This window comes from Trifolium pratense, linkage group LG5 (genome assembly GCF_020283565.1).
Source record: "Trifolium pratense cultivar HEN17-A07 linkage group LG5, ARS_RC_1.1, whole genome shotgun sequence".
NCBI lineage: Eukaryota > Viridiplantae > Streptophyta > Magnoliopsida > Fabales > Fabaceae > Trifolium > Trifolium pratense.
This window is the reverse complement of record NC_060063.1, coordinates 40,169,786-40,183,776: the sequence shown is the minus strand read 5'-3', so window position 1 is coordinate 40,183,776 and position 13,991 is coordinate 40,169,786. Positions and strand designations below refer to the sequence as shown.

The 13,991-nt window shown below is 34.5% G+C and overlaps 1 protein-coding gene across 1 annotated transcript; it reads right to left on the bottom strand.

Moving 5' to 3' along the window:
* Positions 1 to 7,531: 7,531 nt before the first annotated feature.
* Positions 7,532 to 8,026, bottom strand: LOC123886652 (pollen-specific leucine-rich repeat extensin-like protein 1). The gene has a single exon (XM_045935951.1). It carries the CDS (start codon positions 8,024 to 8,026, stop codon positions 7,532 to 7,534), a length of 495 nt encoding a protein of 164 aa, XP_045791907.1.
* Positions 8,027 to 13,991: the final 5,965 nt, after the last annotated feature.

Below are 13,991 nucleotides of genomic sequence, written 5' to 3'. Positions count from 1 at the left end.
AAAGAATCTTCAAGATTGATACCGTACAATTTGCTTTTAAAAAAATTGACTTTCAGACCTGACACTAACTCAAAGCTGCGCAACACAGTTTTTAAAGTCCATAGATTGTCCCAATTACCCTCTCCTATCATAATAGTATCATCCGCAAATTGCAATGTGTGAAATTGAAGTTCATCACTTACCTTGTAACTGTGAAAACTACCGATATCCACTGCTTTCTGCATCAAACGTGTGAGTCCTTCAGCTGCTATTAAGAAAAGGAAAGGGGAGAGCGGATCACCTTGCCTCAATCCTTTGCCAACCGAGAAATATTCTGTAGGACTCCCGTTAACTAAAACTGACATCGAGCTATTAAAAACACAAGCTCTCATCCATTTCATCCATCCTTGCGAAAAACCCATACGTTTCATCATATAGCCCAAATAATCCCAATTCACCGTATCATAAGCCCTTTCGAAATCCACTTTCAGTAACAAACATTTATCCTTCTTTATCTTTTCCAAATCGATCAATTCATTCACAACCAACACCCCATCCAGAATTTGCCTGTTTGGGAGGAACGCCGACTGACACTTAGATATCAAGTTTCCTAACATTTTCTTTAATCTTGTTGCTAAGACTTTTGAAATGATTTTGTACAAACTACCTACTAAACAGATAGGCCTATAATCATACAATGTCTGAGGATTATCTTTCTTTGGTATCAAAGCCAAGAACAATGCTGTTATTGCTTTTGGAAGAATAGCATTACTATGAAAATCATGAACGAAGTCCATAATGTCACCTTTCAAAGTATCCCAACAAGCTTTCAAAAAATTGAAATTAAAACCATCAGGGCCAGGACATTTATTACCATCACTATTCCACACAACATCACGGACCTCATCCACGGAAAAGGGAGCCATAAGAAATAAATTATCATTCAACGATAAAGTAGGAAAGGAAATTCCATCAAGGTGAGGTCGATTACTCCACTCCTCGGTGAAGTTGTTGACAAAGAAATGTTTCACGAATTTTTTTATTTCATCGACTCCTTGCACCCAATGATCACCATCTCTAAGGGCCACCAATTGATTACGTCTCCTCCTACCTTTAATAGATTGATGGAAAAATCTAGAGTTAGAATCACCTTCTTTTAACCACTTCGTTCTTGATTTTTGTTTAAGAAGATTGTCCTTGTAATTAAGTTGGTTCCAAAAATCTTTGTTCAGACCCTCCCTCTTTAAATAGTCCAAATCACCATCATTATTCTCCATAAGACTTTCAAAATCATTAATATCCTTGACCGTCTTCTCAATGTTGAGGTCAAGAATACCAAACACCTCTTTGTTCCAACTCTTCAAGCTCTCTTTCAGCATCTTTAATTTTTCTTTCAAGACAAATGCCTTTTTACCTTTAACATTGTAACTCTTCCATGAAGAATCCACGAAATTTTTGAAGTCGGGATGCTCTAACCAACCGTTCACCACCCTGAAGGGTTTAGGGCCCCAATTATTTTGCGAACAAAGAGTCCACACTGGGCAATGATCGGATATGTCACGGTCGCCAATCCATTGACCTGTGATACCACTCTTCCCTATAAAGCCATCTGTCATCAAAAACCTATCAAGTCTGCTCATAGATAAACCATCATGACTGAACCATGAAAATTTTTTGCCCAAAACTGGTACATCTACAACCTCCATATCATCTACAAACTGTTTGAAATTATTAGTTTCTGCCAATCGACTATCAGCACTTCTACCTCTTCTTTCCGAAGTATGAAGGACAGCATTAAAATCGCCTCCGATGCACCATTCACCGGCACATTCTCTCTTCAAATTCAAAAGATCCTCCCAAAGTTTTCTTTTACCAGAAATACTACACGGTGAGTACACATTAACAATATGCACCTTCAAACCCTCCCAATCAACACAGATACCGACAAAACCAAACCCATAAAAAGTATGTAACACTTAATTTTAGTTCCTATCTCATCGTACTAGTAGATTTTTAGATGTAAATTCTTATAAATATTAACTCCTCTCATGGGAATCGCACATTCATAACATAATATGATGGTCATTTAATTAAAATTAAACAATTTAAATAAAACGAAGATTTTAATTTTTTAATTCAAAATACTAAACTTAAATTTAAATCATCCGATTTTATCGAACAATTTTAATATCCCAAATGCATGAAATGTTTGAAAACCAAAATATCATCATCAACATAATCTAACAAAACTTTATCCAAAATAAAAATAAAAATAATAATCTAACAACTTTATCCAAAGAATAATGTAACAACTGTACTCTTACCCTTAGCTAGCGTACAATAATGAGTTGCACACTTCGAAAGGTTTTCTCCATGTTTTGTTTCTTCTTTATAACAGATTTATTGCAAGTTGTTGCATGTCATGTAACCGTGTGTGTTCACTGTTCAACTTCAGTCCACTAACCCATAAGCAGAAGGTAGTACTTTCACTTTTCAGCCGCAGTTATTTTTCAACGTGGTCCTCTCTCCACCTCCCCTTCAAGTCTAAACAACTGCTGTGCACTTAAGCCGCCTTTTGGATTCTATATAAACATAGTTGCACGCTGAAAGCTCGAGAGAAGTATCGTGTCAAATATTTCAGAATTAGAATTATAAGAGAAGATATTAATGTTTTTCCATTAGATTGAATTACGACTCTAATATTATCAATTTTTGTGGAGTTTGGTGAAGCTCAGAAGAAACATCGGTCAAATATTATGGATCATAAGAGAGACGCTATATCTCCACTTAAAGTCTTAAGACATATCAAATTAATGAATCACCTCTTATAAATACAACATTTTTTGTCATTAATAATCGATGTTTAATTTTACTATACACACTTGAAATCCAACAATTTTTCTGATTTAAAATGATTGTCGTTTTTGTTTTTTACATGTATTAAAAAAAATGTAATAAAGTTATTAAAAATTAAGACTAGGATCATTTGCCGTAGAAAATGTCATAGTTGCACGCTGTAATGGATCTAAACCATTAATTTGAGATCAAACGATTTACATTATACTTTCATAAAATAAGTACTAAAAACAATATCTATAATTCATTTTAAGATCAGGCTGGTTATATCCAATACAGCGGACACGTAGTTCCTGCATAATATCCAAACCCTAAAAAATAATTTAATTTTTTTTTAAAACTTGGAATCCGGCCTTATGACCGAATAAAAAATAACATTTTATTAAACTAACTAATCGTAAAGTACAATATCTTAAGATGCAGTAATTCCACAAGTTTAAAATAAGATAAGTTTAAGATGTGTTGTTCATTTTAACAGTTTCTGGTGAAAAAATCTTGTACTATAATACTCCATTCGTCCCATTTTATAAGAACTCATTTGACTAAATGCATTATTCATATGTCTTGTTTTGATCGTATTTTTATAAAAATATATAAATGTAAATATTATCATATAAGATCTTTTTTGATTTGTTTCGACGAATATTTTCTAAATATCAAATTTCTATAATTTTTACTAATACACAATTAAAGATATTCGTAATCAAAATTAAGTATTGGTGTACGTACAATGATCAATTGGTCCTTATATTTTGGGACGGAAGGAGTATTATTTTGATGAAAAATAACTCTCATTTGAAATTCAGAAATGATGTCTATAATTCTTATTTATGAATACCATAAAGGTAAAAAAAAAAAATTATTTGCACTTTTTACTTTATAAATCGGTTTTTTAGGGGTTGACCAGTTAAGCCCAACCAAAATTATAAGAGTTTTAATTTTTTTCATTCTAAAAATTTTCAGTGTAAATTAGTTCAAGAAATCGGATAAGTTACTGTTCGAGACAAATGGAACAAATTTTAATTAAATACCGTAAGACTTATTTAAACTTTAATAAAGTTAGCCGAGCTGGAAGCTATACTCTAGGCGGGCTGATAATCCTCTTCTTTTTTTTTTTTTCCGGGATGAGCTGTTGTAAGGCCTTGTCTTTTTCGAAACCTAAAAAAAGAAAGATGCACTTTTTTCTATAAATTTGCAAGAATTTTTTTTATTAAAAATATATCTTCTAAATTTTTTTAAAATTTCAATCCAATACACCTTTGGTTAAGACTTCCCTACCTTTTAAAATTTTCCTGGAGCAAGCCACTAGATTTGGTCTAGTGATAAGGGGTTTGAGTAGTACGTTATAGGTCTTGAGTTCGATTCCCACCTCATTGTAAACTAAAAAAAAAATAAAAAATTCCCCGGAGTACCTTACATGAAACCTTTCATTTATCATTCGTGAAATTTTAAATTCCCGTAAGCTTAGCTCAGTTGGTAGGACATTGCATTATATATGTTGGGGCCGGAGTTCGAACCCCGGTGATTCCAATTATCCACCTTAAAAGTGGAATTTTTAGCCATAAGCTTTGTAACTTCATATCATAGTCCATGTTTCTAATCTTTTATCCCTCCCTTGGTATGTCTTATCTTATGCCTTGGTTTGAGGTTATTAATAATATTTGATTTGATGTTAAAAAAAAATATCATAGTCCATGTTGTTAGAAGTGACCAGCATTCAAAGTGACCTCTCACATCACTTTATGAACAAAATTCATCCAAGGGAGGAGTAATCATATTGAGGTTCCATTGTCTCTATCTTTGGAGAGTGATTATTGATAATTAGACTTGCAAATCAAAATGGACTAAGGTAGAAATAGAAAGTCCCTTTTGAGAACTATAGATTTGTCACAAAAGTACTAAACATTCAAAATTGATTACCCAATATATTAGTCCTTAATTCATTAGTACTATGATCTAATGACCATAACATTGAAACATGATGGTTAATTACTTTCTTGTAGCTAATTTAGTTGAATTAGTTTTATTTTGTGTCAAGCTACATCAAATCTCAAAACAAGCTACAAATCCTGCAAAATTGAAAAACTCCTTCATCAAATTTAGCCACTATATATGTCCCCATATATCAGCCTCTTCTTCCTAAAGTGTTACATCAAAATATCTTAATTTTGTTGCATATTGCTGAGTAGATTCATCAGAAGGGCTGATGGCTGGTGCTGGCGATTCTGCCGAATCATCGGGATGACCGTGATGCGGTGTAGGTGATTCAGCCGAGTCATCAGGAGGACTGTGATATGGGGCAGGTGATTCGGCCGAGTCATCAGGAGGATTGTGATATGGTGCTGGTGACTCAGCGGAGTCATCAGGAGGACTGTGATGCGGAGCAGGTGATTCAACTGAGTCATTAGGAGGACTTTGGTCCGGAGCAGGTGATTCGGCCGAGTCATCGGAAAGTATGCTATCAAGGGTAAATGAATCACTTAGATGTTCTGTTTCCAAAGCTCTTGAACCTCTTGAAAAGGCTATGCCAAATTGAGAACTAAATGTATAAACTATTACTATAGTTATGCTTAATGCTAACATGTTCTTCATTTTGGACACTGCTGCAGAAAAAAATTACTATAATAATTAGTAACTATGTCAGTAATATTTTGACACAAACCAATGTGGTTATTCACATGTTTTATTTATAATCTCAAGTTTCTTGAATTATGCTCAACATTTTGGTACAATAAATGTCAAACAAATATTGTATAAATTTCCTTTGAATTTTAAACCGTAAATTTAGAAAGAGCTACAACATTTGTTAATTGTTATGGTGTACAGTTTCTTTGTTATGACCACTAATAAATGAATGGCAATGAAACATACATAGTCATAAATTGAATATTATGACTATAAGCGAGACTACTTGACAAAATAAAATCATAGTCCATGTTGTTAGAAGTCACCAGCATTCAAAGTGACCTCTCACATCACTTTATGATCAAAATTCATCCAAGGGAGGAGTAATCATATTGAGGTTTTGTAGCCTTCAAACATTCCATTGTCTCTATCTTTGGAGAGTGAATATTGATAATTAGACTTGCAAATCAAAATGGACTAAGATAGAAATAGAACGTCCCTTTTGAGAACTATAGATTTGTCACAAAAGTACTAAAAATTCAAAATTGATTACACAATATATTAGTCCTTAATTCATTAGTACTATGATCTAATGACCATAACATTGAAACATGATGGTTAATTACTTTCTTGTAGCTAATTTAGTTGAATTAGTTTTATTTTGTGTCAAGCTACATCAAATCTCAAAAGAAGCTACAAATCCTGCAAATTTGAAAAACTCTTTCATCAAATGTAGCCACTATCTATGTCCCTATATATCAGCCTCTGCTCCATAAAGTGTTACATCAAAATATCTTAATTTGGTTGCATATTGCTGAGTAGATTCATCAGAAGGGCTGATGGCTGGTGTTGGCGATTCTGCCGAGTCATCGGGATGACCGTGATGCGGTGTAGGTGATTCGGCCGAGTCATCAGGAGGACTGTGATATGGGGCAGGTGATTAGGCCGAGTCATCAGGAGGATTGTGATACGGTGCTGGTGACTCGGCTGAGTCATCGGGAGGACTGCGATGCAGAGCAGGTGATTCATCCGAGTCATTAGGAGGACTTTGATTCGGAGCAGGTGATTCGGCCGAGTCATAAGGAGGACTGTGATATGGTGATGGTGATTCGGCCGAGTCATCGGAAAGTATGCTATCAAGGGTAAATGAATCACTTAGATGTTCTATTTCAAAAGCTCTTGAAGCTCTTGAAAAGGCTATGCCAAATTGAGAACTAAATGTATAAACTATTACTATAGTTATGCTTAATGCTAACATGTTCTTCATTTTGGACACTGTTGGTGAAAAAAATTACTATAATAATTAGTAACTATGTCAGTAATATTTTGACACAAAACAATGTGGTTATTCATATGTTTTATTTATAATCTCAAGTTTCTCTAATTATGCTCAACATTTTGGTACAATAAATGTCAAACAAATATTGTACAAATTTTCTTTGAATTTTTAACCGTAAATTTAGAAACAGATACAACATTTGTTAATTGTTATGGTGTGCAGTTTCTTTGTTATGACCACTAATAACTGAAAGGCAATGAAACAGACGTAGTCATAAATTGATTATTATCACTTTAAGCGAGACTACTTGAGAAAAAAAAATCATAGTCCATGTTGTTAGAAGTGACCAACATTCAAAGCGACCTCTCACATCAATTTATGATCAAAATTCATCCAAGGGAGGAGTAATCATTTTGAGGTTTTGTAGCCTTCAAACGTTCCATTGTCTCTATATTTGGAGAGTGATTATTGAAAATTAGTCTTGCAAATCAAAATGGACTAAGGTAGAAATAGAACGTCCCTTTTGAGAACTATAGATTTGTCACAAAAGTACTAAAAATTCAAAATTGATTACACAATATATTAGTCCTTAATTCATTAGTACTATGATCTAATGACCATAACACTGAAACATGATGGTTAATTACTTTCTTGTAGCTAATTTAGTTGAATTAGTTTTATTTTGTGTCAAGCTACATCAAATCTTAAAAGAAGCTACAAATCCTGCAAAATTGAAAACTCCTTCATCAAATGTAGCCACTATATATGTCCCTATATATCACCCTCTGCTTCCTAAAGTGTTACATCAAAATATCTTAAGTTTGTTGCATATTGCTGAGTAGATTCATCAGAAGGGCTGATGGCTGGTGCTGGCGATTCTGCCGAGTCATCGGGATTACCGTGATGCGGTGTAGGTGATTCAGCCGAGTCATCAGGAGGACTGTGATAAGGGGCTGGTGATTCGGCCGAGTCATCAGGAGGATTGTGATATGGTGCTGGTGACTCAGCTGAGTCATCAGGAGGACTGTGATGCGGAGCAGGTGATTCAACCGAGTCATTAGGAGGACTTTGATGCGGAGCAGGTGATTCGGCCGAGACATAAGGAGGACTGTGATACGATGCTGGTGATTCAGCCGAGTCATCGGAAAGTATGCTATTAAGGGTAAATGAATCACTTAGATTTTCTATTTCAAAAGCTCTTGAAGCTCTTGAAAAGGCTATGCCAAATTGAGAACTAAATGTATAAACTATTACTATAGTTATGCTTAATGCTAACATGTTCTTCATTTTGGACACTGCTGCTGAAAAAAATTACTATAATAATTAGTAACTATGTCAGTAATACTTTGACACAAAACAATGTGGTTATTCACATGTTTTATTTATAATCTCAAGTTTCTTGAATTATGCTCAACATTTTGGTACAATAAATGTCAAACAAATATTGTATAAATTTTCTTTGAATTTTTAACCGTAAATTTAGAAACAGCTACAACATTTGTTAATTGTTATGGTGTACAGTTTCTTTGTTATGACCACTAATAAATGAAAGGCAATGAAACATATATAGTCATAAATTGATTATTATGACTTTAAGCGAGTAAGAGTGTAAGACCATTTGGGCACTTTCAATAAACTAGATTTTGTCAATAAGGGTTTTGGACTCCTTAAACTAGATTTCCAACTTATGCGTATGGAGAAAATTCGGTTGAGAGAGAAGAATCCACCATGTGTGCCGATAGAGTTCTCCGACGGAGATTTCATTGGCAGTAAAAACTTGGTACAAATATCATATGGTAGAAAAAAATAAAAGATTTTTCCTAAAAACAATAAAACTAGAGTTAGACATTCTAATTTAAAATTCTTCAAGCCACTAGGTTTGGTCTAGTGATGAAGGGTTTGAGTAGTACGCTATAGATCATGAGTTCGATCCTCAGCTCATTGTAAACCAAAAAAAAATCTTCAATGAAATTGAGACAAAATTAATTATATCTTATAGCACATATTTTGTAACATCTAATGTCAAAGTCATGTGGAAGTTTTTCATTTTTGTCCAAGTTGGTAAGTACAATTAATATATATAATTTTTTTTCTTTTTTGGTAAAGACAATTATTATATTTTGTTGATAAGATAAGCAATACGTAAAAATCACACTTGAGATGATCCATTTTATGTTTTGTTGCAACTTGCAAGTATTGGTAGAATAATATAAATGAATTTCGCCCTAATTGGCATGCTTCTAATTCTTAAATAAACTGATATCGTAAAACTAAATCAACATCGAAACATATTATCAAAACCAACATTTTTCTATGATTGCATGTCAATTCAAGACGATGAACACAAAAGCTACTTAAAGAATTCAAATTATTTTGATAAAAATATTGTTCAAGTTATAAAAAAGTGACCTTTTAGTTTATAGTTGTCTAACAAATTATTGAGTGCGCATTGAAGATGGATAAAATTTTTCACATCCAATAAAAAGAAGTTTATGGAGTCGGTTTAACCAAAAGATTAGACTCAAAAAAGTACAAAGTGAAGAGCAAGACATTAAGCCAAAACAAAAATATCAAAAAGAGATTGATTTCCTACTTTCCAAAGAAAACAATGTTAACATCGATGAACATATGCAAAATAGATGTGGCCATTGAGAAAACTAAAGCGGAGAACACCCTTTCACTTAGGGTTTCAATATGATAATAAGCAAAGCATATGAAACAAGAGTTACAATATAGTATATAAACTAGAGATAGAAAAGACTAAACTACCCTTACATAAACATATAATAACTATTATCTAACATCTCCCCTCAAACTCACAATGCATTAGCAGAGAGTATCGAGAGTTTGTCAATCAAGAAACGAAAACGTTTAATAGAATGTGTCTTTGTGAACAAATCAGCAATCTGCAAGGAGGATGAAATAAACGCCAAAGTAATGGTGCCATGCTGAAGATGATGACATGTAAAATGACAATCAATTTCAATGTGCTTGGTACGTTCATGAAATACCGAATTGTGAGCAATTTGAATGGCACTCTTGTTATCACAATACATAGGAGTTGGTTCAGAAAGAGGAACACCCATATCAGAAAGTAACCAACGCAACCAAACTATTTCAGTAGTTGTCGATGCCATAGCACGATATTCAGCTTCAGTAGAAGAGCAAGAAACAATGTCTTGCTTTTTACTCTTCCAAGAGATGAGAGAATCTCCAAGAAAGATACAAAACCTTGTGGTAGACTTACGATCATTAGGGTCACCATCCCAATCAGCATCAGAGTAAGCACGTAACTCTAAGGAAGAAGATGATGGAGACAAAAGACTTTGAAACTGAGTTCCCCGAAGATAACGAAGAATACGAAGGGTCTCATATGCTAGGATCTCATCCTCAAAAGCTAGCTCAAAGAGTGAGGTTTGAAGGTGTGAAAACACAAGAAGCGGGGGTTGAATTGTGTTTTAGCTAAGTTAAAACTTTTTGAAAGTTCTAACTTACTAATACTAGCAGCGGATAAAATAGAACAAAAGCAATAAGTAAAGTTCAGAGTGAGAGACAAGACACAACAAATTTTATACTGGTTCCTCTCACAAATTGAGAGTAGTCCAGTCCCCTTGCACTTCCAAGGGATTTCACTAATAATCACACAAGATTACAACTGCTCAAGCACACAACAAGAGACTTCTACACAATGCTCAAACACTCAGCAAGAGACTTCTCAAACTTAAGAATGTAAATAAAGTTTGTTGAATCTAATACAATACACTTAAAGAACCTTAAAGATAAAATACAATGAGTACGCAAAGAATGAAATTCTTGGTTCAGAGGTTGAGTGTTTGTATTCAAGGATTTGCAAAAGTGATAGCTTGTACGTGCGTTGTTATCTGTATGCAATCCACTACGTCTAGTATTTTTATCACTGAGAGAAATAGACGTTGCACATTACCGTTGATGAAGATTAGATTGTCTTCTTGCATTTGTCTTGATACAGTTTGAATGTAATCTAAAACTGAGTAAGAGTTTCAGTAACTTTGACTTGATGCAGAGAAGACTTTCCATTTTAAGCTAAGAGACCAGACAAGTCACGTTCTCTCCTTGAGACTAGGGATAATGTAAGAGGCTATTCTTAACCACTTGAGAGGTCGTTTTCTTCATTGGTAAAAGTGTTAACCTTCGTGACCAAGTCTTCACAGAAATCAAGATCAATCCAGAGTTTAGTTAACTTCTGAGTTATCAAGTCATGAGGTTCTCAACCTCTCAGAGAAACAACTTCTGACGTTGATATCCTCTGAGCGTTATGAACCTCTGAGCCTTCATCTTCTGGCCTTTGTTCAGAACTTGTCTTTAAACTAATTCTGCACACTTAAAATAAATTTTTAGTATCTCCAATTGTACATTTAATACTTTGTTATCATCAAAACTTTAATAATCTCAGGGGGAACATTTAAATCTCAATTTTGTTCCAACAATCTCCCCCTTTTTGATGATGACAAACATAAGTATTAATTTTCAATTGTTGTTAAATTAATTTATCATGTTTCTCTTAGGTTTATGAGTTTTGAAAGCTCCCCCTAAGATTGATACTCCATAAAGCCTTGGCTTTAAGTTTTATCCATGATATCTTAATTTAGTATAAGAATAAGTTATTTAAATTGAGATAAATTTTCGTATTTTTCCTTCAGAAGAGAGGTTTTCAAGCTCTCCCCCTAAGTCACATAAGGTTAAGTTAAGATTGCAATCTTTCCTTATCCTTACATACAAAGATTTATTTCAGTTTTATAACTTAGTCTCCACATAGGTAATAACGATAAAAAATAACAAACTTAAAAGAAATCCTTGCGTGGTTTCAGTTTTGAGTATATCAATTAATAGCGCAACTACTCCCCCTTTTGTCATTATCAAAAAGTAACATTAAAGGTCAAAAGTGAAAATACCAAGACAGTCAAATATAAAAGTGGTTATAACGATAGGAGTAATAAATTTGAAAGAAAAACAAAGCGCTGAAGAGCCTATAAAACCATCACTTGTCTTCCTTGTTACTCATCAAGCAACAAACCAAGAAAGAAACAAATAACGATGAAGAGGTCAAGCCAACGCATCGCTGAAGCACGAAGAAGGAAGGAGGAGAAAGAGAAAGAAAACAATCAGAAAAAGGAACATAAGAAGGAGAAGTAAGAGCCAGAGATTATCATAATTTCGTCTGAATCTGAATCAGACATACCTGATTCAGATTATGCTGAGTATCTATCAACATATGAACCTAAGGAAGAAGACCCAATAGAGGTTTCTTCAGAGACATTAGAGTCTGAGAAGAAATCTCCAGAGTCTGATCAAGAATCAGATGAAGTAGATTCTTAGGGAGTTTTCATATGTAATAGAACTTTCAGCAATAATAATAAAAATTTATGTTTCTTGTTTCTCTATTTTCTGTTTCTTTACTTGTTGTTTTGTTTTAAAAAAAATGTTATGAAACCAACTCAGAATGAAAACATCCATGAAACGAAGTGTATAATAAAAATTAAAACCCAATGTATAACGGGCATAAATAAAGAGAACAATGTTTGAACAATCAAAATAAAGTAACTTGTGCACAAAAAGAAAGAATCCTAGGGTTTCGAGGAAAAGATGGCAAGAAGTTTGTCAAATTTCTCATGTAGACCATCCACCTTGTTGTCCAGATTATCCACTTTTCCTTCGAGTTGTTGATGATCTGATCTCTGAGTGCCAATAGCATCTTCTAAGGCCTTGAATTTTTCTTCCATAGAAGGATCCATAGGAGCTTTGCCTTTTCCAGATGAAGAGCTTGAAAACTCATCAGGGGACACAATTAACTCTGCCATATCATTCAACAAAGACTTCTCTTGTTCTAGCTTTTCAGCTTCAGCACATTCTGCTTATAATCTTGCAACCTCAACAACTTCTTTTTGTAACCTCTTTGCTACCAGTTCTTGACCAATGAGAGCAAACTTTTCCTTAGCAAGTTGAATAGACCTTTCCACTTCAGCCTTTCTAGCTTCTGCTACCTTTCTAGCAGCCTCAGATCTTGCAGCTTCAATTTCTTCATGGCTGATGAGAGTAAGTCTCTTTTGATTGGCCCTTTCAACCGCTTGCATCATGATCCGTCCAGCTTCCATACCTTGTTTCCAATATCATCCTTAACTTCTTGAGCAATGATATCCAGAACATCACCCAGCTTAGCTTTGAAAGGTGATACCACAACATCAACATCAGAAGGAAAGATAAAGAACTTATTCCTAAGCTCAGATTACCTCAGAAGATCACAGTAAAACTGACTAGATAGGTTATCAAAAGGGTCAATTTTAGGGTCAGAGGTTTTTGAGTAGGTATAGGGTCTTAGGCAAGGCTTGGCTGGCTCAGCAGGCTTTCTTCTGAATTTGATGGAGCGAAGGTCTTTCCTAGAAACATATGATACTACATATACTTCTGGTTCACCAAAATGCTCAAAAGCCTCAATAAACACAGAAGCAGACATAACAAGGTCAGCCATGGTTAGAGGTGGAGGAGGTGCACAGGTGTGAACACGTACAGGAGATTCGTGTTGGTTGGGTCAGTTTCTATGACATCTGGTTTATCAGAGGATGGATCAGGTAAGGATTGGTCATTATCATCTGGTTGTTATTCAGATGATTGAACAAGCAAGTTTTGGCTTTCATCATCTGGTTGGGGGTCAGATGATTGAGCAAGTAAGTTGTTGTCATCATCTGGTTTGGGTTCAGATGATGGTTTGGTTGGGGAATCTTGAGGTGTGTTGAGAGGTTGTTTTGCTGGTGAGGGATGTGGTTGAGGAGTGGTTGAAGCCATTTCATGAGTGAAGATGTGAGTGTTTAGGGTGTCTGAGCTAAGGTGTTTTTCTAGTTCTTTGAGAGGGGTGTCAGAAGAAACTGGTTCATCCAGCTTCTGAGACTTATTAGCAGAGGTGGTCTTTGCCATGAAAGATTCACCCTTACTAAGTAGTTCATCAGTTGACTTATTCAGTTCCTCTGAATTGGTGTCAGAGGATGAGATGTCAATTTTGATAGTATTTTCCGGGAGGATAGTTTGAAGAGGTTTAGTATAACCTAGTTCAGAGTCAGTTTCTGTAGTGATCTTAGAAGATTTACCTTTATCAACAGGAGCTTTCTTCCCTCGTCTGAGTCTTGCAGCAATTGTTTGATCATCAGTATCTGTCTCTGATGAATCTTCAGCAGGGTCATCAAACTCCAGTTTTCTCTTCTGAGGAGCTGTAGAAACTTGA